General features: G+C 39.2%; 1 protein-coding gene and 1 long non-coding RNA gene across 3 annotated transcripts in view; one reads left to right on the top strand and one right to left on the bottom strand.

The window, feature by feature from the left end:
- MAP2K5 (mitogen-activated protein kinase kinase 5) overlaps positions 1 to 27,864 on the bottom strand; it is a 263,443-nt gene that overhangs the window by 81,284 nt on the left and 154,295 nt on the right. For both annotated transcript variants that reach the window (XM_001174814.6, XM_001174812.7), the window contains exon 16: positions 22,396 to 22,467. In XM_001174814.6, coding sequence (XP_001174814.1) covers positions 22,396 to 22,467 — 72 coding nt within the window. The remainder of the gene's footprint in view (positions 1 to 22,395; positions 22,468 to 27,864) is intronic.
- On the top strand, positions 8,000 to 8,956 carry LOC107968648 (uncharacterized). The gene is made up of 2 exons (XR_001710025.4): positions 8,000 to 8,247; positions 8,760 to 8,956. It is a non-coding gene; the product is annotated as an uncharacterized LOC107968648 (long non-coding RNA).

Genomic DNA, 27,864 nt, shown 5'->3' with positions numbered 1-27,864 from the left:
ATTCAGGAGGAATTACTATGGTCTACTGTGGTGGGTGAACTAGGCATTTGCAACAGTCTGCAGTGACTTAACAGGTATCACAGTGATCTGTGGATTATGACTTTTGCATATACTTCCATTTGGAGTTAGAAAACCAGCAAGAGGAGAGTCTCACACCTAAAAAAGCTAATAGCTTAATAACTACTACAAAGCACTTAGAACATTCTAGCTCAAGACCTTCCACAGGCATTGTGCCATTCACTTGGGTATATGCTCAGCATGTCATTAGGGACCATGGAAGAATTCTGTTCACATGGCTTAAAGACAGAGGAAACTTGCCCACCACACATATAGTCAAGATCTAAACTAGCTGGCAGGTGCCAACACTGACCATTGGTTCTTGCAATTTAAAGAATTAAGCAATGGTAAATGGACGGCTTAAAACAGAGTGAGATACAGCAAAAAATGTGAGTTCTTCCCAATTCAACACAAAGCTTCCGGTTGCAAGTGGTCATGGTTCTACAGAGAGGCCAGGCTCCAGCCAACTTGGGAATGTGCATTCATCTACTTGGCCCTCTCTGTCATGACTGTACAAGGTAAAAAAGGATGGCTGATGTTATTTGTTTGCTCTGTAAGACAATGCCATGCAAGACAACAGAGAGAAAATTTAGTGCAGTTTGGTCAGCTGGGAGCCCCTCTGTACCAGTCTGCTTGGGAACAGGTGCCAGTGCTTAAACTGGTGAACTCATCATTCATGGGTCTGGCTTTGCTTTCAGTGTTATTTCCTGACATCTTGTGGAACCTCAGTCCTACCTTTTAACTATGTTCCTGGGAGGACTGCTTGTAAGACATCTTGCAGGTCTGACCTCTTTAGAGTTAGAAGACAGAGAATGGTTCTTTGATCTTAACTAGTAGGTACCGCTGCTATTGCAGCATGATGACAATCACTTCCTCTCTTACAGAGTGTCACCACTGAGCTGTTGAAAGACTTGGGAATCTATGCCAGTGAAAACTGGCAAGTGCACTATTAGGCTGGCACTGAAAGCAGTCATTTTAAGGCCCCAGGAGAGGACCACTGCCTTCTATGTATGCCTCTATCCCTCTAGGTCTAATGCAGCTACAGTGTTTATGTTCCACACTATTTGTCTTATAGAAAAGTAGAAGGAAACATATAGCCAGGCTCTAGAACTCTTTTTATCAAGTTCTACTGGGAGGAGGTAAAAAAGAAAATGGTTTCTTAGTAGATATGGCTGCATGAAGAACGAGTTCTCTACAAAAATGAGAGGCGTGTGGTGGCACGTGTCTGTAGTCACAGCTACTTGGGAGGCTAGTGTGGGAGGATCACCTAAGCCTGGGGAGGTAGAGACAGCAGTGAGCCTTGACCATGCCATTGCATTCCAGACTGGGCAAGAGTGAGACCCTAACTAACTAACTAACTAACTAACTAACTAAATAAATAAATAAATAAAAAAGAACGAGTTCTCCATGAGGCTGTCAAAAGTCAAAATAAACATGGGACCCTTATGGGGAAGAAGGAGCACATATGCTCCAAGTGAATATTTCACACACAGGCAGACCTGGGGCCATTCTGTATCTTGTACCCCTACTGGTCTATTAATCTACTTGCATTTCCCCAGTTTTTATTGTCAAGGTATTATAAATTAGGAAACTTACAAAAGAGAGTATGTAATCTTCTCTGAAATGGCCTGCAGATATGTCACTGTACTAAATGTGTTTCAGATTTAATGAAGCTTTAATGTCCTTTTTAATTTTGCCTGTTTCTGTATCACCAGGGGTCGGGCAAGGCAATCAGCACTCAAGAGGGTGGTTTGGTTTAAAACTAGGAAAAAACTCATTTGCTTATGAGTTGCACTGTATTTTCTTAATTAAATTTACTGAGTAAAATGGTTTAAGTTCAGCCAACCAATGACCTTTGTATGTAGATTTAGATTTATAAATAGGTTAACAGTTAAAGGAAAGAAAAAAAAAGAATCACAACAAAGCAAATAGATTAGGCCTAAGCCAATAGAAATCTTTGCTCTCTTTATCATCTTTACAAAAGAAGCATGTAATATAGGCAGCTTAAGTCTAGTTTTTTTTTAAAAAAGTGTACTGAAAAATGTAGACACATATAAGTGCCAGCAATTCATCAAATGGGTCTCATATCCTTTTCATTCCCAGGAGGGGAGCAGCTCACATCGTAAAAGATTTGGAAAAGCTTTATTTATTTGGGGCCAGGGGGTGGAGGTAGAGATAAGGGATTCTATTTAATGTTAAATTAAAAAGTACACTTTAATTCCAAATACTTAAGATTTAGCAAACTGCTGAAGACTCTGTTGTGGGACGTTTATTATGTAAAAGGCTGAAAAAGAATGGTCTGAAGTGTTACCAGTTGGGGATACACTTAAATAGCAGTAAACAACTAACATCTCACTCTAAAAATAGGACGTTCCTTAGTGTCATCTTATTGACCTTTGACTTGGCCAACCACAATCTATAAAATGCTCTTCAGTTAGCAGCATTTGAATATGTTGGATTTTATAATTTAAATAACAAATATATTTGTATGTGTGCCTGTGTGTGAAAGAGAGATCATAACAATTGCCAAATATATAACACGGTAAAAATCTTTGTATTTTAACAAAAAGAAGTTATTTATTGACAAAGCAACAGAATGGCTTTTGTTGATAATAAAAATAATTATTGTCATAGAATCATAAATGATAAAGAGAAAACAAACATTGTAGCCAGAAAACAAGTGCAGGACACAAATTCAAGACATGTTTTTAGTAATCAAGTCTCCTACTCAGAATATCAACTATGTTGTGGGAGTAGTTTTACATTTACAGTTCTACTGAAGAGCACTGGATTTTTTTATTCTTAATTTAGACATATTCTATGTTTCTCGGCATAACTACAAATTGAAAATAAGCATTTTCATTATAGCCAGTGATCTAGCTGAATGACAACTTTATAGTCTGAAATGTTCTAAAATTTGTTCTTAATTACCTCGTGTACATTTTACACAATTAAATTTCCATCTAAGGATTTTGCATTTAGATTGTGCGCTGCAGTTAAATCTTCATTTTATAGAAATGCAGCAGCCACTTCGGAACACTCAGACACACGGAAACTTTAAAAAATCAGACTTAACTACTGGATTACATAAAATTCCCTAGGTGAGATTTCATCCCAAGACCAATTTACACAGTCCTAGAGAAAGAGTTTAAATCATCTGAAACTATGCTGGTGAAGAACCATAATAAATATTAAATACCTCAAAATCTACTCTAAGATTTTACTTTTTTCCCCATATATCAATTTCACTGTTCTCTTACTGAATGGTTTAAAAACAATCCAAAGGATATAACGGCAATTTACCAGTGTTAAAGTGCTTTGGAGGTTAAACTGACAACAAAGAACACAGAAACACAAAGCGTCTTGAAGTAGGGTTTCAATTAAATGTCGAGGATTTAGTAATGCAGGACCAAAAAAAAAAAAAAAAGAGTTACAAATTAATTTAATCTTCTGCCTATAGTTTGCAGCTGCACTCCAAAGTGTCTGGGGCTTAAGAACAAAGCCTTGAAAGGCCTCAGAGTGAGGAAAGCTTCAATTTTTAATGTATAACGCCATTAGCTGATAACTTGTGGAATCTGCAACCCCTGTGGAGGGGCATAAGTGCGAGTAACAGAGACTGATGAAGTGACATATTTGTTCATGTCTAGAACTATGAGGAAGAGGATTATTACTAACACCATCAGGCCTAACAGAAACATGCCCTAATAACCTTTGGGACCCTCCACATTATCAGTACTCACTACAGCAAATATATTAAAATCAAAATCTAATTCACTTTAATTAAAGACAATTAGTTTGTTTTATTATTATTAACTTGTATGATATCATAATACACTGCAAATTAAAGATGGGATAATAAATGTAACGAAAGCATCAAACTGTGTACACCCTTCCATCTACATTTGTGAAATTAGCTTATCACTGGTGTCTATTTAAGGAAATTCAAAGACACCATCATTAAAAGTGATGAAGAAATACTTTACTCTCAAGAGAATATAGTGAACCCACACGTATTTTTTCCTATTTCAATTTATGCTTATTTTCACAAACTCTTTCCTATAAACTCTAAGGATTTCTTCAGCGCAAACAGAATTATGGCCCAATGGAGGCACCAGCAGCTTAATTAATTTGCTCAAGGTCATACTGTAAGTTGGTGGCAAAGCTTGTTAAGAGCCTAGGAACACTGGGCTCTACAAATGTTTTGGCAATGGCAAAGGACCCTGTCTGCAAAGACCTCATAGACTTCTAATGCAGTGGGTGAGCCACAGCATATAACTCATTATGCCTATACGAAAAGTGCCAAGTAGTCTGAGAGCTTGTAACTAATGTTTTTTCTTTGTGTAGAAAGAGCCTAAATGTGAGGGTCCCATCAGGAGTGCGCCTTAACGGGTGCCAATATTAAAACCAAAACAAAAAACAACAACTACTTGTCCTCACCAAAGTCCACTGATACAAACTTACTTAAGGAGCCCAAACAGTAGCACAAATAAATAAATCAAGCACTTTTCTACCATTCAGAAGGTCCTGCATTCTGTCCCAGATTATTAATAATAAGGGAGAAAAGACAGCATTACAGATAAATACTTCTTAACAAACCTGCACATCCTGCACATGTACCCTGGAACTTAAAAAAAACAAAAAACGAACAAATGTTTCTAACAGAGTACGTTTTTAAAAAAATAAAAAGAAATGGGCTTATTACAGCAGACACTTAAACAGGAAGAGGGCAACAGTAATTCACAAGTACAATATCCTAATGCTATTCCTTTAATTGCTTTATTTGTTTCACTGTTAAAAATGATTGCCTGCTATAGCCTAACCGTGAATGCTGAAAAGCATGATACATTGAGGTCTCAACCTGGGCAAACTGTACCTAAACTTACACTTTATTGCAGCTTAGTTCACAATCTTCACCTAATATAGGGTTATATCCCAGTGCAGCAGGAGGATAAATCATCCTGGAATATTACTCCAGCAAAGTTTAGCTGTGACTGGAGCATATGTGCTTTCGAGCCACTGAAGCAAAGGCCCATAAAATACACTAATTACTGGAAGTTATGGTCACTGAGTGATTGATAGTGCTCTGCAAGGCAACTTCCTCATTTTCAGCTCTTCTGACGGGGCTCATCCGCCACATAGCAATTATTAATTCATGACCCACCCCTCAGGCATTAGTACCTTTACGTCTAATTCTCCTGCTACCAAACTACTGCTACAGCTGGACACTGTCTTTCTTCATTCTGATGGCTGGGTAAAGATGATAAAAAGTAGATTTCAGGCTAAATGCTATTGTTTTGAATCTTTAAATGTTTCTTGGTCTTTCTAACCCTGCTGTCCCAAAACACATAATTCTCCTTCCTCTCCCATATGCTATTTCACTTACATCATTTTCTTTTTTTCCTTGTGTGTGTGTATGTGTGTATGTGTGTATATATATAGATATATATATGTATATAGTTATGTATGTATAAGCATATGTGTGTGTATGTATGTGTATACTTATGTATATATAAGAATATGTGTGTGTATATATATGCGTGTGTTTATGTTTGTGTATGTGTATATCAATCTGTCTATACTACATTAAACCAAAAACCCTAGCTGAGTAACTTTTTGGGTAGATACTGTGTTTAAATGGAATATACAATTTTAACTAGGCCATAGTAAGTATAAGGCAGCTAACTGATAAATAAAAAAGGGGAAAAAACCCTCAATTTAAAAATACCCACTTTTGTAGCTTTACAGACACTTTAACCGTTCCATGTTGATTTCCATCAACAGCTCTACTCACAGAATACTAATGAAAATATCTGGGTATATAACTAAATCTCTAAAAGTCAGTTAAAAACAATGGCAAAGGTCTTTTTCCATGGTATTCTGTGCACTGAGAGGAAATTCGTGAGAGACTCTGAGTTAAAGAGACATAAAGTTTAGTCATGATTAATGAGAGCAACCATTTTACTTTTCTAATTGAAAAATGAATGTTCTTCAAATGTTTGCATAGCTCAAAATGCAACACTGAGGGCAGTTTTCCTATCTGGAATCTGAGATGTTGCAACAGATGAGTAGATAGATTTCTAGCCTACCTATTCTTTCAGGACTTGATTCAAATTGTTCCTCCTTTTCTCCTCTTCTGTCAGGAGTTAATCCTAGAAGACTCTACCCACAATTTTGTAGACAAACTTCATACCACTCTCTGCCCATACCCTTCACTGGGCAGTGTGTATCACATCCTTCCTGGTGACAGTTCCCAGTGTTCTACATCTTCCTGTGTTTCTAGTGCCTTGTAAATTTTAACTTGTTTAAGGGCAAAGTATAAATCATAAACTTTTATGTTCTCCATGACACCAGAAATAGCATTTTGCAGTAGGTTGACAATAAGCATTTGTTGATTATGATATATCCCCTGATGCTGATCTCTCCTGGAGTCTGGTCAACCTGGAGGTGCCTGGTTTGCTTGTTTCTATGCCACAGTACCTTAATGAACACGGTACACAAACTCTTTAGTATTAGGATCTGATGGTCTTAACTGACAAGGCCCTCTTACGTATCACTGCTTAGACTGATCAGTAGCTACCATTTTCACATATTTAACCATTATGATGAATTTAGATGACTTATTTCTTATTAAAGATTAAAAGGTTGCCAAGGAAGAAAAAGATTAGAGTTAAATGAATTGAACTCATGGAGACAGACAGTAGAATGATGGTTACCAGAAGCTGGGAAGGGTAGTTGGCAGGGAGAAGAGTGGGGATGATTAATGGGTACAAAAATAAAGTTAGAATGAATAAAATTCTAGTAATTCATGGCACAACAGGTGATTACAGTCAACAAAACTTTACTGTACATTTAAAAATAACTAAAAGTATAATTGGAATGTTTGTAACAAAAAGAAATGATAAATGCTTGAGGTGAATACCCCATTTACCCTGATGTGATTATTACACATTGTATGCCTGTATCAAAATATCTCATGTACCCCATACACATGTACACTTACTATGTACCCATAAAAAATATTTTTTGAGATGGAGTCTCGCTCTGTCACCCAAGCTGGAGTGCAGTAGCATGATCTCGGCTCACTGCAACCTCTACCTCTCAGGTTCAAGCGATTCTCCTGCCTCAGCCTCCCAAGTAGCTTGGATTACAGGTGCGTACCACCACGCCTGGCTAATTTTTCTATTTTTAGTAGAGACTGGGATTCATCATGTTGGCCAGGCTGGTCTCAAACTCCTGACTTCAAGTGATCCACCCACCTCAGCCTCCCAAAGTGCTGGGATTACAGGCATGAGACACTGCACCCAGCCCCCATAAAAATTTTTAAAAAATGATTAGAGTTAACTGCCCCAAACCCCATCTCACGTGTTTACTTCAACAGCCATTTGAATCCTCATAATAAGAATTAAGAAATAACACCCTTTTAAAAAGTTTGTGTAATGCTGACCTGTGTCCTCTGACAGCAGGCACCCCTAATCATGACAATGGTTATGATTGTCATAACCCCCTAGCTTTGGGGGCTTCCAGTTCTAAACCATTCTCTGAAATCATGCAGCTGTGGGTATTTGAGAAAACATCAGGGCTGGGGTCTAGTCTATTGAGCTCAACTTCACTCACATTTCTATTTCTAGACATTTCAAAGTCAAGGGAGTCATAAACAGCTGATATTCTCATACTTCTGGCCTCTGTACTTGCTGCTGCTCCTGTTGGAACACTGCCCAACAAATCTAACCCATTCATCAAAACTTAACTTAGATACCAGCACTTCTAGGAAGCTTTCTGAAATGTACCGTGCTTCCAGTGATGGCCTTAAAAGAATCTACAGTCCAAGATGCTCTTTTGGAATGTGATCCTGTTGTTTCATCATCAAGAACCTACATTGTGATCAACAGAATGTGGCAGGAACAATCCTGTGTAATTTCTGAGGTTGGGCCTTAACAGATCTGTAGCTTTTGCAATCACAGCTTAGAACACCAGGTACCACAAAGGAAGTCTAAGCTAGCCATGAAGGGGAGATGGGAGAGGAGAGTCCCAGCCACTCCTGGCCATCCCCACCAAAGCATCATACACGCAGATGAAGTCATCTTGGATCTTCCATCCTTAACCACTACCCAACTGCAACCTCATGAGAGGCTTTTGATGCTACATAGAATGGCTGGGCCTTGCTAGGATTCCTGACCCACAGAATCCTGAGTAAATAAATGGTTATTTTAAGCCACTAATTTTGGGTAGTTTATTAAGCAGTAATCAATAACTGAAATGCTTTCTCTGACACTGACGTCAGCCCACACTCTCATGTGCCCAGTTCTACATGTTTCCATTGCACTTTTACTTTTCTTTCTACCTATTAGTCAAGGAGTCACTGAGGGCAAAGTTTGTACCCTTACTGCCAACACTGGGTAGCACTTGATAAATATTTACTAATTAGATGAGATCCTTACCTACCTACTTCCTATTACAGTAGACATACTGGAGATGAGGTTAATATTTGTGTTTCTTTTTAATAAATAAACTAGGCCTTAGTTTCTGAAAGGTAACTAGCACATTTTGAAATATGGTGAAACTAAACCAGCTACAGGGATAGTGTAAGGTATAATCCTATGAAAAGCAGTCTTAACTGACCAGCAGAGTCACAGTAAACCTGTCTTTTCCTTTATCTGATTTCCTGCTCAGTTCCATTTACCATTCATCTCTTCTTTTTTCAGACTACTTGATCTACTTTCCTAAAGCATAATGGAAGAAGCAGACTTGAATCCATGAGTCAGAATACTTGACTGCTGCTGCCTGAGCTATTCACTTAACCTTTCTAGAAAAGTCCTTTAACTTATCTGGATCTAAGTTTCCTCATTTGCAAAATGGGAACTTTGATGCTTATAAAGTGAAACAATATTTGGTGCCTCAAGTTGCTGATTTTTCAGAGTGGGGAGAAGCTTGAAAGAGATAATGAATACCAAATAGCTTTGTTAAGTGTTACATTAAAAAAAAGTGTGATGTTGTCACCCTTCTTGTTAGAATGACACTGAGCAAGAGGATGTCAAGAGCTTGGAAGAGAGGAAAGAGCACTACATTTCACATCAGAAGACCCAGATTCCAGTCCTCTTCTGCACAGTTCCCTGGAGACCAGCTTCCTCACTGTTAAGAGAAGTGGTCTGATTTAACAAGCTCTGAAGTCTCTCTTTAAGTCTCTCTTTAGGTTAAAAAAAATTCTAGTCTCTAAATACAACATAAGGCATATAAGAGAATTTTCTAGGAGCAGCGGTTTTTACCACTGGATATCTCAAAGTTGGCAGACATGGTTCCCAAAATTATCATAGACTCAGAATTTTAGTGTTGAGACCTGTCACTAGAAGACTGGTTCCTTCTTATCTTTCAGATCTCAACTCAAAAGTAATTCAATACCACTCAGTTACTCCTAGCATATCATCCTGTTTATTTATTTTATTTTTTATTTTTAGAGTCAGAGTCTTGCTCGGTTGCTGGAGTGCAATGGCATGATCACAGCTTACTGCAGCCTCAAACTCCTGGGCTCAAGGGATCCTCCTGCCTCAGCCTCCCGAGTAGCTGGGACTACTGGTGTGCGTCACCATGTGCAGCTTAACTCGCTTATTTGTCTAAAAAGGTACAATGATCAAGTATTCTTTTTTAAAATGTAGGCTCCATTAAAGCAGGGATTTTGTCAGTTTTGTTCTCAGCAGTGTCCCCAGTGACTAGCACAGGGCCTGCCACATACTAGGCACTCAAAAAAATATTTGCTGAGTGACCAAATGAATATATGACTGCATCTTGTCTAACCTTATATCTGTGTCTTCTACAGAAAAAAATCTGAGACAAACAGTCATTCAGTCCCTACTTATGTGTCCCCAGGGATGGGACATTTTTACCTCTAAAGGCAAATGATTTCACTGTTGAGGAGGAAAGTGTAGAGTTCTATCCATCAGAAAATCCTCTTTTATACTGAATAGAAAGTCATAGGAGTTTATTATTTTTTTGGCTTTTGTTTTAGCTTCAGAAGGTTCAGCCTTCTTGTCATAAAAGATCAGCTTGCTGCTTCTCCACTGACAATCCTTCAAACATCTGAAAATGGGTTGTCAAATGCCTGCTTTGTCTTTCTTTATTCTTCATATCAAGACTTTGCTTTTTTTAAAATTTCAAATTCTGTGTATTTGTGTGTATACATGATATGAGCATGTGCTGTTGGAAAAACTTTAAAATCAGTCTGAAATCCATCAAAATAACAAAATGCTTAGCTGGGACTGCTAGCACCTGTTCCATCTTGTTTTGTCAATCTCATGGTTGTTCCCGACAGCTCTGAACACAAAGCAAACTCAACAATGCTTTATTCAGTGGGAAACACTTCACTTTGTCTGCCAGTTTCACATTCACTACAATCACTGACAACCTTGGAAAATGCACATTTAGGCATGGTAATATGAGACAGCTGGATCCCTTCACAGACCTTGCAAAGGACTGAACTAGTCAATCCATCATCTGCCAAAGGTCATTTTAACAGCTCCTTTTGCATTAAGTTACACACAATTTTAGACCCCGCCCCCCCCAAAAAAAAGACAGTGGAAAAAAATCAAGACAGAATTACAGAAAAGGGAGTAAGAGCAGGGGAATGAGTGACAGAAACTGTTACATGTTCTTTTCCTCAGCATCCTTCAGTGGGAGGGGAGGACCCATGACAAGGATTCCAGAATCACACCCTCCCCACTTTCCTATAAAATCTTCCATGGAAATTTCCTTTGTCTTTGGGCCTTTCAGATCCTTTCACCTTTTGATGGTTCTCAGCAAAAACATTGGTCAACAGGTAAAATGTTTCACTAGTTGGATCAGGAGACTGAACATGATCCACGTTGAGTGTATACTTTATCTGAACTACCTGGGACCAGAAATATTTCAGATATTGGCCTTTTTCGGATTTTGAAATGTTTGCATTATACTTACCAGCATCCCCAATCCAAAAACCTGAAATCCTAAATGCTCCCATTAGTGTGACCTTTGAGGGTCAAGTTAGTGCTCAAAAAATTTCGAATTTGGGAGTACTTCAAATTTTGGGCTTTCAGGTTAGGAATATTCAACATGTGGTAAGATTTCACTCACATTCTTGAAACTAAATATTTAAAAAGAAGAGGAGAAAATATCAGTATTTGAGTGAAACACACCAAATGGCAAATTTTTACGGTGTGGAAAAGTTGACGGCAGCTGCTTACAGAGCATACAGAGCCATCCGTCACCCCTCGGACCAGTTCACAATCACCAAGGGCTAGAAAAGCAAACAAAGCCACAACCACACACCCATTAGAAACAGCTGTGTCAGGGTGGTGTTTTTTTTTTTTTTTTTTTTTTTTTTTCTGGCAGCTGGGTAGGGGTGGGGGGAAAATGAGTTCTGTATATTTAGAGGCAAGAGCCAAGACTAGATAATGTTTCATAATTCTTATTACTTGGTAAGCACAATACATATAAGACGCTATTTCAAAAGGCTTACTTCTTCAAGTAACTTTATGTGGTTGCTAATGTTAAATAAAAGTGTTCATGAAAAAGCCTAGAATATTGAATATATTTCTAATCTTGCTTTCAAAAAACATAAGTGTTTATTATTGTTTATCTTCTGCCTCCCTTAATACATTGTAGGCTCAACAAGGAAAGGGAATATGCCTATTTTGTTTGCCAATGTATCCCAGCACTTAATAACGTGTTTGACATGTAAAAGGTGTTCAATAAATATTTAAGGAATGAATGAATTCTAATGTTACCTTCAACTTATACATAAGAAACTGACACTTGGAGTGACAAACTGAACTGGCTAAGATCACACTGATTATAAGTGTTGGTGCCAATATGTGAACTGAATTCTGGTTAATCCAGTCTAAGCTCTTTAACAGTTCAAAAATTAGGATAACAGCCCTTGAATCTAAAAATGATATTGGAAAGAAAATGACAAAATGACAAACTCGCCATCAAATTTCTCCAGAAGCTTCTGTCAAGGGTACTGGGCTGGGTGATCCATGCCACTTTTTTTTTTTTTTTTTTGAGACGGAGTCTCACTCTGTCACCCAGGCTGGAGTGCAGTGGTGTGATCTCGGCTCACTGCAACCTCTGCCTCCCGGGTTCAAGCAATTGTCCTGCCTCAGCCTCCCAAGTAACTGGGATTACAGCCGCCTGCCACCATGCCCAGCTAATTTTTGTATTTTTAGTAGAGATGGGGTTTTGCCATGTTGGCCAGGCTGGTCTCAAACTCCCAACCTCAGGTGATCAACCCGCCTCGACCTCCCAAAGTGCTGGGATTACAGGTGTGAGCTACCACACATGGCCCATGCCACCTTTTAAATACTTTTATTTACATTTACACAGCTCTACATGGTTTATGTGTTTATATGTATAGAAGATCACAATTCATTTTCTTGATATCTAATGAGTCTTATCTGGCATCCATTAAACAATATGTGTATGTAAAAATTAGATGTGTTAAGCTTGTACATTCCAATGAGACAAAAGGTAGTTATATCCAATTATTTGTATTTTTTATAGTAAATTTTCCTTGGGAAAATTTCTATTACTAATCCTCAACAAAAATTCACTTTTTCTGAGAAAAAACACTGCCATATGTCATTTGGGGAAAAAAATGATTTTTTTTCTATAGGAATACTAAGAGAAGGGCAATCTTGTACAAACATATATTTTTCCCATGTTATAACATTAAAATTTAAAATTTTTCTTTGATGATTTCTTCCCCTTTGTTTTCTCTGTTCTTTCTTCCTGGAACTTCTATTTTTCATGTTACTTCTTGACTTGGTTCTTTAATGAGAAGTTGTCATGAACTTCATGACTTGGTTCTTTTTTTTTTTTGAGACAGCCTGCTCTGTCGCCCAGGCTGGAGTGCAATGGCATGATCTCAGCTCACTGCAAGCTCCGCCTCCCAGATTCACACCATTCTCCTGCCTCAGCCTCCTGAGTAGCTGGGACTACAGACACCCGCCACCACACCCGGCTAATTTTTTGTATTTTTAGTAGAGATGGGGTTTCACCATGTTAGCCAGGATGGTCTTGATCTCCTGACCTCGTGATCCGCCTGCCTCGGCCTCCTAAAGTGTTGGGATTACAGGCTTGAGCCACTGCAACTGGCCGACTTGGTTCTTTTTTCATTTCTCTCCTATTTCTTGCTGTTCTCTGAAAGTTCCTTTTGTTACAGCAGCCTGTTCTTATATTCTGAGTGCACTATTTTCTCTTTAGTCCTCTGAGGATACAACTGGTAGTTTATTTGAACTTTTTACCCTCTGCACAGTTTTCTGGCCATCCAAATTGCTTTTCTTTTCAGTTGTTGTAGGCCTCTGTTCTGACCCTAAAGGCCTTTCTCAAATGTCTCTGTAAGAGTAAGGCACTGAAAATCTCACTGGAAACTGTGCTCATGGATGGGGCTTGTAGACTAAGGGCTCTCCTGGGAGCATGATTTAGCTAGGCTGTTTCCTTGGGGGAACTCCAAACGTCTGGATCTTTAAGTCTTCCTAGTCAGATTTCCCTAGAGAAAGTCTCTGCTTATCTCCTGCCTGAAAAGTAATCTTTGAGTGTAAAGTAATCACGAGTGTCCTAGGAACAGGGTGGGAGGTCTCAACATTCAGAATCTAAACTTTCACTTAATGCCTCTGAACGTAGTAATGGGACCCAGACTTCTATGGTGCCAGGTATCACTTATTTTATTTGCTTCAGAAAACGCTCCACTCAGTTTTGTTGGATTGAGTGTCCACCCATGGTGTTTACTCCAGTACATTAACAATTGTTTTCTATTGGGTTTTCATGAGCAATTCATATTACTTTGTAATAAATGAAAGATTAACTAGTCTTATCATAATTGTCAAACTGACTTTAAAGCAATTCTCCTCTCTTGGTCCCACCTTGACTCCTGGCTCCACATATCTTGTCCCACCAATTCCTGAGCCTTTGGGTGTTTACAATATATCAGATTGCCTGCTTGCTTGTATTCTCAGCCCTGCTCAGTTGTTTACTGTTGTCTCATATTCAAAACTTGAGTGCTGTTGTCTCCTTTCCCTTTCTCTTTATGGTATTATCCTTTTGTGTGTGTGTGTGTGTGTGTGTGTGTGCGTGTGTAAATCACGTTATGGCTATTTTTAGTGGAGCTTGAGGTGAAACTGTAAGCTAAACCTTGCACCATCTTTAACCAAATTAGCAGTCTTTCTGATTCAAATGTAAACATTTCAAATGGTAATTCCTTTTAAAGAGAGGGGATAATGGCTTTTTTCCCGTGTGAACTTCGTCCAAAAGCTCTGAAATAGATCTCCCATCTAAAGAGGAGGAAACTGAGGCTCAGAGAAGTTAAGTAATTTACCCAAGGTTCTATAGCTTAGGCTGGCTGAAGTGGAATTCAAATCTGGATCTGATACCTTGGTAAACTGAAAGCTCTTCTTCACAAGCACAACACTGTGATCTATTCTCCAAACACTTATGGGCATTTATATTAAAGACTCCATCACACTTTAAACTCTGATCTTTATTTTCTGAAACTGCTTTAAAAAAACCATTACAAAAGTAGGAAACACTTGAGTCAAAAAGATTTAATGAGTGCCCACTAGGGCAATGGAATTGTACTAAACAGCATAGAAGATTATGAGAGAATCATATTTGAATCCTGTCATAAGGAACTGTGACATGCCTATAAATTACTGTAATACAAAGTGGACAATTTACATGCCACAAGGAAGATGCAGGTGAAGGTCAGAAGAAGATATTACCTTCAGCTGGAGATATCAGAGTTGGTATCATGAAGGATGGTTATTTAAACTGTATCTTGAGGAGATGAAGAAAAATGATATTACATGTACAGAGAACAGCGTATTATTCCATGGGTTTATTTTTAACTTGGTAAAGGTAATTCTAAAACTCACAATTCTTTTTGTCAAAATAATAGAGCCCAAAAAATCTTCAGAAGATGGCCAAGTGCCGTGGCTCATGCCTGTAATCCCAGCACTTTGGGAGGCCAAGGCGGGTGGATCACCTGAGGTCAGGAGTTCAAGACCAGCCTGGCCAACATGGTGAAACCCCATCTCTACTAAAAATACAAAAATCAGCTGGGCATGGTGGCACATGCCTGTGATCCCAGCTACTCAGGAGGCTAAGACAGGAGAATTGCTTGAACCTGGGAGGCGGAGGTTGCAATGAGTTGAGACTGCGCCACTGCACTCCAGCCTGGGTGACAGAGCGAGACTCTATCTCAAAAAAAAAAAAAAAAACTTCAGAAGATGATGTTACTTGGATGACAATGACAATGACCTTGTGTTGTTCTCTGACTATGTTCTTTATCTATGTTGAGACATTTTTCTAAGCCATGGTCCTTGCTTTCATCATTCAGCACATCATTCAAACCACTTCAATAAAACACTGGTCATGATGAAGAGGGGTCTCCGAGGACTAGATGACGCACCAATTAACCAAGCACACTGAGCCAGACTGTTCTATGCCTCAGACTCAGGAGACTGGTTAGAGGGGTGGCAAACAGGCAGAAAGAATGAAGATCCAAGCGAAAAGAGCAAAATGCGTATGCTATGCATATGCTAAAGATGGGGCTTTCAGATGGGTGCGGTGGTGCACCTGTAGTCCTAGCTACTCAGGAGGCTGAGGAGGGAGGATCACTTGAGCCCAGGAATTCAAGGCAAGCCTGGGCAACCTAGCAAGACTCTGCCTCTAAAAAAGGGTGGGGGGCAGGCTTTCAGTCTGACTCCTATAGAAAAGTCTGTCAGATTATTCACCATCAACCTTAATAAAGTTTATAATAACCCACCACATAGAATCCCAAACCAGAACATGTATTTGTACAGCATACTCAGTGAAAATAAGAATATTACAGGACTGGCTTGGTGCCTTTTTAATGTAGATGCATCATCCTAAATACTGCAAATTGCAAGGCTAGCGGAGAATGTATGTTGACTTACTTTTTGACTCAAGAAGGACCCACTTAAAATTCACTTTTGCAGATATGACTGTTTACTTCCCAACTACAGATTTATGTTGTGAACTCAAATGACACAAGAATATAAATGGAATAATTACTTAGTAAAAAATGAGAGTGGGACTTTCTCCTTAAGCCATTCTTTAGAAGAGATAAGCACTGAACTGCTTGTGAAATTCAGAAATTATGCTCTAAAATGTTTTAGCCACCCCTAATAAAACTATCAAACTTGGTAAAGCCCTTATTATATAACAAACTCATTTTCATTTTAAAGTTTAGCCCTGTAGTTTTTTTTTTTTTTTTTTTTTTTTTTTTTTTTTGCCCTGAAGTCTTGAACAGAGACTACAAGGTTAATAATCCTAAAAATCTCCTAGGCAACTGAATCAGTATGAGCTTTCTAGAAGAGGTAAACAAATATTCCAGGGAAGGATTACCCTCCTAGTTTGTCCTAGTTCAGGAATTTTACATCCTTGTTAGTGGGTCTCACTTCTTTTTTATTTTCTTTTTGCATTTCCACATTGATTCTTGCTAACAAAGTTTCAAGGAGAAAGAACTACAGTTCCACACGGGTTCTCTTCCCCAATACAGAGTGAGCCCACACAAATCCCATATGTGGCAATGACCTTTAATGATTCCATAACTAATCCACAGGAGGGGAACTACAACACATTTAAAGATGTGAGTTAAAAACCACAAACAAACAATGGAGAAACAGGCCAAATTCTTCCCATCAAGTCAAACTGCCATACATCAGTCAAGGTGAATAATCTTTTTTTCCCTTCCTAAGGATAACTTCCATCTTTTTGTTACATCTGCCAACTCCAAATACTACTTTCAGTTGACAAAAACCTGGAAGAGATGTCCTTTACCCCGCCAACAAAGGGATGCTGTACTGAAAGGAGAGAGAAGTGATTCTGTCCCTGGATAAAAGATAGTCTGATATTAAAGTTTCTTTGCTTAAGGCATAAATGTACCTGTCTGTGAGTTTTTTTTTTTAATGGCACATTTTAGCAGCATGTAGCATCATCTTTTATGAAAGAGTGTGGCAAGAGGCCTTTTTATGACTCCCCATGGGGGCTGTGACAGCATATTAACAAGGCAATGGGCAGGAGGAAGAAGGCAGGCAAGGAGGAACCCTGTCACTTCAGGGGTTTAAAACAATGAAGGCATTCAGCCAGGTGCAGTGGTACACCTGTAGTCCTAGCTACTCAAGAGGCTGAGGCAGGAGGATCACTTGACCCCAGGAATTCGAGGCAACACTGGGCAACATATCAAGACCACGTCTCTAGAAAAAAAAAAGTGGGAGGCAGGGGGCAGGCTTCAAGTCTGACAGCTGTAAATTGAACTTTCTGCTTCTGGCATCACCAAACCTCAGAGATGACGGTTTATGGAACTGGAGGAAAGGGTGCTAGGGAGATGTAAAGGAGACAGAAAAGTCTCATGCCCATTTTGTCTCTATCTGATTTTTTTTTTTTTTTAAGACAGCATCTTGCTCTGTTGACTAGGCTGGAGTGTGGTGGTGCAATCATAGCTCACTGCAGCCTCAAACTCCTAGGCTCTAGCAATTTTCCTGCCTCAGCCTGCCACATAGCAAGGACTATAGGCACACACCACCATTCCTGGCTAAATGAAAAAAAAAATTGTTTTTTTTGAGATGGAGTCTTGCTATGTTGCCCAGACTAGTGTTGAACTCCTGGCGTCAAGCAATCCTCCTGCCTCAGCCTCTCAAAGTGCTGGTATTACAGGAATGAGCCGCCAGGCCTAGCCTGTATTTGATTCCTGTGTAATTCCAGGGAAATTCCTTTGCTCGGTTTCCTACATTTTTATCAGTTTTTTTTTTCTTTACCACAGGTACCCTAGGAGAATAAACTGGTTAACTTAAAACACTTTGAAGAAGGCATGCACACAAAAAAGTAGTGAAACTACACCAGGGGAGACCTTGCATACTTTGACATTTGATCTCTCCTTAAGTGTTTACAGGGATCCATACCTTAGAGTGTGCTGGGAAATGGGGAAGGGATCCTCTATCTTTTCCCTCTTTCTCCTAGTGGCAAAGTCTGTTCAAGACCAATCTCCCTTAAATGTCAATTCCTTTGTGTGAAACCCCACCCCCTTCCCCTTGTGGCTCAGAGTCCTTTGTAAACATCTCTACTGAAGACTCATCACACCATTCTGGGCTTTGGGTATCTTTCTTTTCTACCAGAGGTGGGCTCTCCTCAGCTCTGTGTGCCCCACTCTCCAGGGCCTGGCACAGGGCAAGTGCTTAAGTAAGAATTATTGAAGAAAGGAAAGTTTCTACTAGAAAGAGAATTTTGTTTTTAAAAGTGAGAATAAACAGAAGAAGAGTAATTCTTAGAAAGTGTTGACTATGTTACAGAATGCACTTTGTTCCTCAGATTCTAAAATGCTATTGAGATTCACACTTCTGTCTATAGTGATTTTAAATTGGATTTGCTACATCTATTCCTAACATACTACAGTAAAAACAAATAAGAATCTTGGTCTTCAAGTACTTCTTTTGGACTAACTTCCTAATCCCTTCAGGTAATGTTCTCATTATATTGACCCTTAAGAAAAAACAAGAACCGGCTGGACATGGTGGCTCACGCCTGTAATCCCAGCACTTTGGGAGGCCAAGACGGGCAGATCACAAGGTCAGGAGATCGAGGCCATCCTGGCTAACATGGTGAAACCCTGTCTCTACTAAAAATACAAAAAATTATCTGGGCATGGTGGCACGCGCTTGTAGTCCCAGCTACTCGGGAGGCTGAGGCAGGAGAATCACTTGAACCTGGGAGGCGGAGGTTGCAGTGAGCCGAGATTGTGCCACTGCACTGCAGCCTGGGCGACAGAGCAAGACTCCGTCTCAAAAAGAAAACACAAGAACCTTGGGTTTCTCTTGTAACCTTCACTACTGAATCCCCACAATTTCTCATGTACGGACTCATAACCTCCTACTTCTCTTCCCTATCACATATTTTTCTTTACCTTGGACCCCAAATAGATTAGGTATAAAAAACATGCCAGGGGCCTTACACTATTCTCTAATGACTTACTGGTCTATTGTGTTGGTAACATGTTGTGTGGGGGTAATAAGCCCCTAGAGGTCAGGGGCTACAATCCTATAGTTCCTTCTGAAGGCATTTAGTTAAGCATCATGTACAGAGGTGCTCAACAACCCTCTCTGATGATCATAATCTGATTCCTCTTTACAACCTCTAACAGCATCTCTTCCTCCTGCTGTAACACCCGGCTCCTTACCATCCATTTTAAAATACAAGGAGCATCAAAAGGCCTAGCTCTTCCTGGCCCTCACTCCTGACCATCTGGTTATCTGCTCTCTACCACACGAGCCAACACAGTCCTTCCAGCATTCAGGTGTCCCACACTCAATGCTGACACTTTTTCACAGAGTTCTCTATACCTAATCCTCTTCGATCCTGAAAATTCAATGAGTCTGTTTTCTTCAGTCCTCCACAGAATATTCAATAGTTTATCTCCAGGATAAATGAATATCATCAACAGAACCCAAATATATCAATGGCAATCTCCTTCCTTACACTACAAAGAGTCTCTTTTTATTAATCTTTGCACCCCTAGCACCCAGCAAAATACTGGCAGACAGACACATATTTCAATATGCAACATAAATATATTTATTGCGCACCTGTCCTCCTACCTACTTAAACGGATCTCCCTGTTTCCACACCTGCCTGTCTATAGTCATGCTCCACAGAGCACTCAGTGATACTGTGAAAATTTAAGTCAGATCATTTCTTCTAAGAGTAATACCTAAAGTCCTTAGCATGGCCTACAAGGCTATATTTGCCCTGGCCCCTGGCTACCTCTCTAAATTTATTTTTTCCCACTTTTCCCCTTGCTAACTCCAGTCAAGTCACACTGGTCTCTCTCTTCCTTAAATACGCTGAGAGTGTACTCTATCTTGGTGCCTTTGAGCTTGTTATCAGGTGGCTTCCTTCTCTCACAGCATTCAAGTATCTGCTCAAGTGGTACTTTACCAGAGAGGACTAGTCTAGTCTGCTTTCTTTCTTTTTTTTTTTTGAGATGGAGTTTCGCTCTTGTTACACAGGCTGGAGCACAATGGCGCGATCTTGGCTCACCACAACCTCCGCCTCCTGGGTTCAAGTGATTCTCCTGCCTCAGCCTCCCGAGTAGCTGGGATTACAGGTGTACACCACCATACCCAGCTAATTGTTTGTATTTTTAGTTGAGACAGGGTTTCTCCATGTTGGTCAGGCTTGTCTCGAACTCCCGACTTCAGGTGATCTGCCCACCTCAGCCTCCCAAAGTGTTGGGATTATGGGCATGAGCCACTGAGCCCAGCCTAGTCTGCTTTTTTTTTCTCCATGGGACTTATCCCCACCTGACAAATTACATATTTAGTTATCCCTTTGTTCTCTGTCCTTCCCCTCATGCTCCAGCCCTCGCCAAATGGAACTCCATGACAGCCAAGACTTGAGTGTCTTTTCCTTACTCTATCCCCATTGCCTATACAGCAGGCATAGCAGGAGTTCAACACATGAATGCATAAATGAATGTAGAAAGGATGAATAGTGAACATTTATATGTGCTCTAAATCTTAAATCTAATAGTTATGCTCTCTTATAGTAGTGCCATGCCTCTGCATTTTATGTCATTTTATCACTGTCTCAGTCACACAACTCTAGAGTTGCTGTGTGAAAGCTAAGGAAAGAAAACAACACCATGAGCAGTAGCACAGTCATAGAATGTTAGTCTGGAAAGGGGCTTAGAGATCAATATTTTACAAAGAAGAAACTGAGGCCCAGTGAAGAACAGTGGCTTCCACAGGGTCACCTAAAAAACTAGTAGCAAACCTGGAACTGTAATCCAGGTCTTCCATTCCCAATCTAGGATTCTTATCTCTACACCATGTAACTTCTCAATTGTCTTACACTATATCCAGTCATTTATAAAATAAATGACAACAATTTAAAATATGCAAAAGGAAATTGTATAACAGCAATACTGAGTCCCACAAATCAAAAACACTAGTTTCCCCTGAAACAGGCTAATAGAATAAGCCCTTGTGGATTCTGTTGGGAGACTCCGTTCTGAGATCTGACCACCATTATCGCTAACCTCTCAGCTGATGCATACATATTGTATTTCCTCTTAGATTCCCTTTTAAGAAGAAGCAGAAGAATATGATTTAATAAACGTTCAACACTTTATTTTTGGTTTCTTTCTACTGTGCAGGTGAATTGAGTTTGAAGATTATTTCCTTACAAATACAATTGCATTCATGCATTACAAAACTCACAGAAAAAGTATTTGACTAAAAAAAAAGGTTACAAAATCATGATTGCAACTCTATCTATGATATTATTTAAAGAGTCCTTTTTACTTTTCTATTATAAAAAGTCCTGGCCAGGCACAGTGGCTCCTGCCTACAATCCCAGCACTTTGGGAAGTCCAGGCAGGAGGACTGCTTGAGCCCAAGAGTTCAAGACCAGCCCAGGCAATATGGCAAGACCCTATCTCTATTAAGAAAAAAAAAAGAAAATACAAGTCCTTCTTTATCTGAATCAATTTAAATGAGAATTTTTGAAGCACTGGTCAGTATACAGGTTCTATACTACCATAATTCAAACTGAGCCATATGTCCTTCTAATATAAGTTACATGCATTTTTTTGTAGATCAATGGTCATTAAAAAAAATAGCATAGAGTTCTAATGGAGCTACATCTAGAACACTAACATAAAGTCCATTCTAAATACAGCTATAAAGAGTTGATATTGCAATTGTGCTAAATACATACATCCTCTTCCCCCTTCCCTCTCCATCATATCACACCACCCCTTAACCCACATACACATGTGATAAGACTATACCGGAATGAGGTGATTTTTTTTCTTTTAAAACAAACATATATAACTTATATATCTAAATGAGTAGCGCTGTATCTTTTAAACTAATCACCGTTGGAAATTACATATGCATTCCAACAGGGCACAGAATTTTTCTGGAGTCCCTATTTTACATCATGGGTTCTCCAGATTTAGTATGTATAAGAATCACCCAGGGAACAGGTTAACAATGCAGATTCTTAGAGGTGTGGATTTAATTGGTCTTGAACGGGGTTGAAGAATCTGTATTTTTAACAAGCGCTCCAGGCAGGTATTACACAGGTGATCTGTAATAAACAGTGCTTTAAAATAACCTCCAGAGTCAGTTCACAAGCCACACAAGGAATCAAAGACTTTATGGTCAAACTCTGTATACATCTATATAACTTGCTGAAGGTTTATTTTAGCTTATTCTTTCAAAATCTTCACTTTTCCTGATTGAATATATTGGTACAGATATGCACAGAAGCGTCTATGTGCAAACAACGTACCTCCATAAAAGAGATTCCTAAGCTCCAGACATCAGAATGAATTCCATACTGCTCCCCTGAAATCCTTTCAGGCTGCAAGAAATCAGAAGGAAGCCTGTGAGTGGACGGATGCTACTCAGGAAAACACATACACCAAAATGAGCTCAGCTAAGATGAGGAGCCACCAACATCTGTGTAGTATTTTACGGATGACAAAACAATTTTACATGTGTGTATATATGTATTTGTGCATACAGTATATAGATGATCTATAGAAATTATATATAGATATATTCTTACTGAATCCTCACCAAGTCCCTGTGAGGAAGACTTTGGAAGTCATTTTACAGATGAAGAAAATGGAGGCTCAGAGTAGTGAGGTAATTTAGGCCAGGTCCTAAGTAGTGAATGAGCTGAGACTTGAACCCAGATCCTCTCCCTCCAAATCCAGTGGTCTTTGTTGTGGAGTAACAAATTATACAACATTATATGATATTATCACTTATTTGCATTTTGATAGATGGGTCTGGAACAGGAGGGTTTCTTTTAATTTTTTATTTGAAAATAATTTCAAACTTATAGGAAATTTGAAAAAATGAGATCAGAGCAAAGCACATTCCTATTTCCTTTACCCAGATTCATCTGCTGTTCAACATTTCATTCCATTGATCAGAGTTTCTTTGTATATGAACCAAGGAACAGTCTGAAAGGTCCATTTGGGACTCTTGGTCCTCCACTCAAGATGTATAGCAAATACCCGGTTCTAAAAGAGGCTACATAAACACTCTCAACTTCAAAAGGAATAATTTCATACTGAGTGGATGCTTCCTGATCTATCTATCCCTCTAGGATTTAGCATTCAGTACAGTACTTCATAGATGGCTTTGGAATGAACACGTGAACAAATGAATAAGAGAAACGGAGGTCTCACAAAGGTGGAATGATTGCTAAAGGTTACAGGCTAATCATGGCAAGGCTGAGATCATAACTTACACCCCAATATCCAATTCAATAGATACCAGGATGCATTCATATGGAACTGGCTAGCCGGCTACAGGAATAACATTATTGTCACCATCATTACTATCATCAACAACACAGTTATGTGTGCATTTATTAAAGAATTTCTATACACCAGGCCTTGTTTTAGTGTTTTTCATGCACATCTCATTTCAGATTCATAAACATCCATGTAATATTGGTACTATTTTATCATCACCATTTAACAGATGAGGAAAATGAGGCACAGAGTAGTTTACATTACTAACCATTATGAGTGCTGTATCCACTATAAAAGAAGGATAGTAATAGCTATCATTTAATGACCACTTACTAGTGTCAGACACTGGGCTAGGTACTTTGGGTCTTCTACTTCATAATGATTTTGCAAAAGTAGGTATTATTGCCCTCAGTTTACAAATGTAAAAACTGAGGCTTAGTAAGTGACTTGTTCAAAGTCTAGAGCTATGGGTTAGCATTAAATGCACTGTCCAGGAGCGGAGCCAGGATTCAAAGCCAGTTATGTCTGACTGCAAAATTAGAGTTCTTTCCAGTGAGTCAAACTGACCCCACAACTAGAAGTCAGAAGAGCCAAGCACAGCCTTGAGCTGGTCAGTATTTCTCAATGTGCAGTTTTTGGAGCAGCCATCGCAGAACTGCCTGAGGTGCTTACTGTTAATACAAATGAACCTCCAGAATAAGAATCTCTAGGGGTGGGGCTAGAGATCCTCACTTAAAAAATAATTTCTCTGGGTGATTCTTTGGTACACTTAGCTCCAGTCACTAAATATTTCCATGTTCCCTGGAGAGACAATGACCTTTTAGATCTCCCTGCCTTCCTCTTCTCTGCTTAATGACCATGTCTCACACAGATCCTGTTTGAGGGTGAAACCTTTCTCTACTCCTACAGCAGAATTATAAATTCCTGCTTCTGTACTTCATTAAAATGCTGTTCATATCTTATTATTTATCACACTGTGTTGTAAAATCACCTGTTTTCTAGTCTATTTTTCCTAAGAGGCAAAGAGAGTACTAGGCAGACATACCTAATACCTTGCCTGACACATAACAGGTATGCAGTCAATGCATGCTGACTGAAGGAATGTAATACATGTTTACTGCATGAACAAGTTCTAAGTTCCTTAGAGAGTTCTTATATAACTTCCTCATACATTGCTATTCATGTCTGTCAAGAACTTCTAACAAACATGAAAATCCTAAAATCCTCTAGAATTATTAAAGAAATAACTAAATGCTGCCCTGCCCCCTGTCCTTTTTTCCTTCCTCTCTCCATTTCTTCATTCTACTGATTAACAGGTACCAAGTATTTCACCCAGAATACAGAAAAAACACGCACACACACAAAAGTGGAACCCACATACAAAATATTTGGGCAGGATCAAAAAGGAGGTTAAACACACTTATTACATTTGCCCACTGAACTGTCAAAACAAATGCAAACTGTAAGCTGATAATAAAGCATAGAAAAATTAAATTAAATTTAAGAAGAAAAAATAGAAAAAGTGATAATGTTCACAGATACTAGATGGCAAATAAGAGAACTCTTTTAAGGGTCAGATTCTGATGACCTCTTGTTGGGGAAATTATTCTTGCAATAAGCTAATGAAACAAGATTACTGCTGTGATGCAGTGTTTGAGCAAAAGTGTTCAGCAAAAGCCAACAGCAAGCTCCACGTGTCTATCCTAAACAACTCTTAAGGCGGATAGGGATTGGGAAATGTGCTCAGGCCCCTGGAAGTGATTTAGACACAAGATGAGCAGCAAAACATTCTGAATTTATGGAGCCAGGATTTGATGGCCCAAGGCTGCACAATTCAAAGCTGTTCTCACACTTGAAGCCAAGGTGGCCTGCCCTGTCCTCTCCCCTGAAAAACAAAACAAAACAAAACCAACTACCAGGTACCATGTTGTTGACAGAATATCTATGATGGATATTTAGCAGTTAAAAAGCTAAAACTGAGGTTACTCTCTCACATGACAGCTGTCATCAGTGTGAAAAGCTAAATAATAGGAAAAACATGACTCTTGTCTAAAACATCTTTGTAGTGAGGTTAAATGACAAGCAAACAAAATGAAACAAAAAACCCTGACCTGTTCTTAATAAGAACAGTAAAGAGTAGTGATGATCTAATAAGTAGAATTTATGGAAGATCTTAAAGGGCAGTCCTTCTGGCACCCACACTATACTCCCTCCAGATGCCCTCTGTGACTCAGCCTTGACAAGAATCCACATTTAGTTAACTAACTCCAGAACCGTCTGTTTACAACGATATTTGTCAAAAGCAGGAAGATACCAAGGTATATCCCTTATCTCTTCCAAAAAAGGAATTTCTGTTCAGACTCAGGCTACCTAGAAAATTAACAAAGTAGGCAAGAAAACTTCAGGCTAGTGTATAGTCAAAATATGTATCACAAGTGATGAGGATTTTTTTTTTTTTTTTACATTGGCAAGATCCCTGTGTAGGCAGACAGAACACTGGTTAAACAGGGCTCTGGAGTTAGACTGCTTGAATTCAGATCTGTCTTCCAGTACACCAATTCTCTCTTCTGCTGTGTCCAATATGCTGTCAAATACAGTGAGTTTTAAATTTTAATCTAGAAGTTTTGTTTAGGACTTTAAAAATCTACTATGTCACTTAAAAAATGTGTGATCTTAAGTCTGTATGCATCTGATTCTGCTGCCTGCTGTTCCTGCTGATCTTGTTCAGGTGGCTTTGTTTTCTTGTGTGCCTGGTTCTCTTTGCTTGCTAGTTTTTCCCCTTGAAAGAAAAATTTTGGAGAGGTTCTCTGAGGCCTAAGGTGGAGACCACCTCAAACCACTTCTCAGCATGATGTGCCTTGTCCAACCTAGGACACATATGCATATACCCAGGGTGCAAATCTATACCAGGCTATGGTCATAGTTTGTTCCACTTTTCCTATTTCTTCTGCTTCTCTGCTTAGTTCCAGATGCCTCCTCTTCAGTTTCCCGGGACTAGGGGAAGAGGAGCAGTTTTAGATCTAGTTTACCCTTACACTGAGGTTAGCCATTTAGGCTTCTAGCAGGGAACAGAAAATCTCCTCTGAGACCTTCTGACTTAGGTGGGCCCTGAGGCTTGGCTGCTGCCCCTCTTGCCTGACTGTGATTCAGGCAAATGCCCTCAGGATTAAGCAGTGATGGGGCTCCCATTCTACTTTCCTCTCTGTGGTAGGATTTCATTCAAAAATTGTCCTGGGAGTAGCCCACTGTCTTTTTAGCTCTTCGGTGCATTTGAGATGGTTTAAAAAAAGAAACTTAGCTAGCATATTTAAACAGAAGAGTTGATCTAAATAACTTAGTCTGCTATTAGCAGAAACTAGAGGCTGATGTCCTCATTAAATTGCCTTTTACTATGTGCCAACTCTGAGACCTTGGGTTAAAGATATTTTTACCTTTGGTTTCCTCATCTGTAAAATGAAGAGAGTAATAATAAATAATAGTAGTAATACGTATACCTCCTGGGGTTGTGTGAAGATTAAATGAATCCCGCAATGTGCTTCAGTACGTGCCACATGGGAATGCTCAGTTAATGTTAGCCTCCTTCCAGTCACCACCACTACCATTACTACCATCGCATGAGCATAGCCAATTGAGTTGGATCATGCAATGTGTATGTGTTTTATTCCGAGTAAAGACAATTACCAAGAATTGGAATAGCTTGGGCAGAAAAAAATGTTCTAGAGATAAGAATGGTTATTTAGATTGACTTTCTGATCCCAAGTATTTGAGTAAGATTTTTTCATTTTAAAACTTCAGTTAATCATAGCAATAGTGTCAATTTTTATATTTGATTTTTAAAATGATAGTAAGCCAGGAAGACTGAATAGTTGGTTAAAGTTTTAGGAACTTCTATCTTAAAAACATAATAAAATTTTTAGTAATTAGAATTTCTGGGCCAAGCGTGGTGGCTCACACCTGTAATCCCAGCACTTTGGGAGGCCAAGGCGGGTGGATCACTTGAGGCCAGGAGTTCGAGACCAGCATGGCCAACATGGCGCAACCCCCCGTCTCTACTAAAAATACAAAAATTAGCCGGGCGTGGTGGTGCACGCCTGTAATCCCAGCTACTCTGGAGGCTGAGGCAGGAGAATCACTTGAACCCAGGAGACAGAGGTTGCGGTGAGCTGCAATCGCCACTGCACTCCAGCCTGGGGGACAGGGTGAGACTTCATCTCAAGAAAAAAAAAATAAAGAATTTCTGAAAAATGGTTAATTTAATATAAGCTCCAAGTTTCCAGACCCCTTTTATAATTCTTATGGATAAAATCCTATCAAAATGTGGTTGAAAATCTTTCATGGTTTGGATGAAGGTATCTATTGAACCTATTAATTATCTGCCCCTAAAAAACAGTATTTCCTTGAGCATGACACTTCACTTTTCCAGGTCTCAGTCTCCTCACTGGTCAATGGGGAGGTTGGATCAAGATGACTTTTCAAGTCTCCTACAAGCA

This window comes from Pan troglodytes, chromosome 16 (genome assembly GCF_028858775.2).
Source record: "Pan troglodytes isolate AG18354 chromosome 16, NHGRI_mPanTro3-v2.0_pri, whole genome shotgun sequence".
Classification (NCBI taxonomy): Eukaryota; Metazoa; Chordata; class Mammalia; order Primates; family Hominidae; genus Pan; species Pan troglodytes.
The sequence above is the reverse complement of the archived record's forward strand: the minus strand, read 5'-3'. Positions and strand labels throughout refer to the sequence as shown.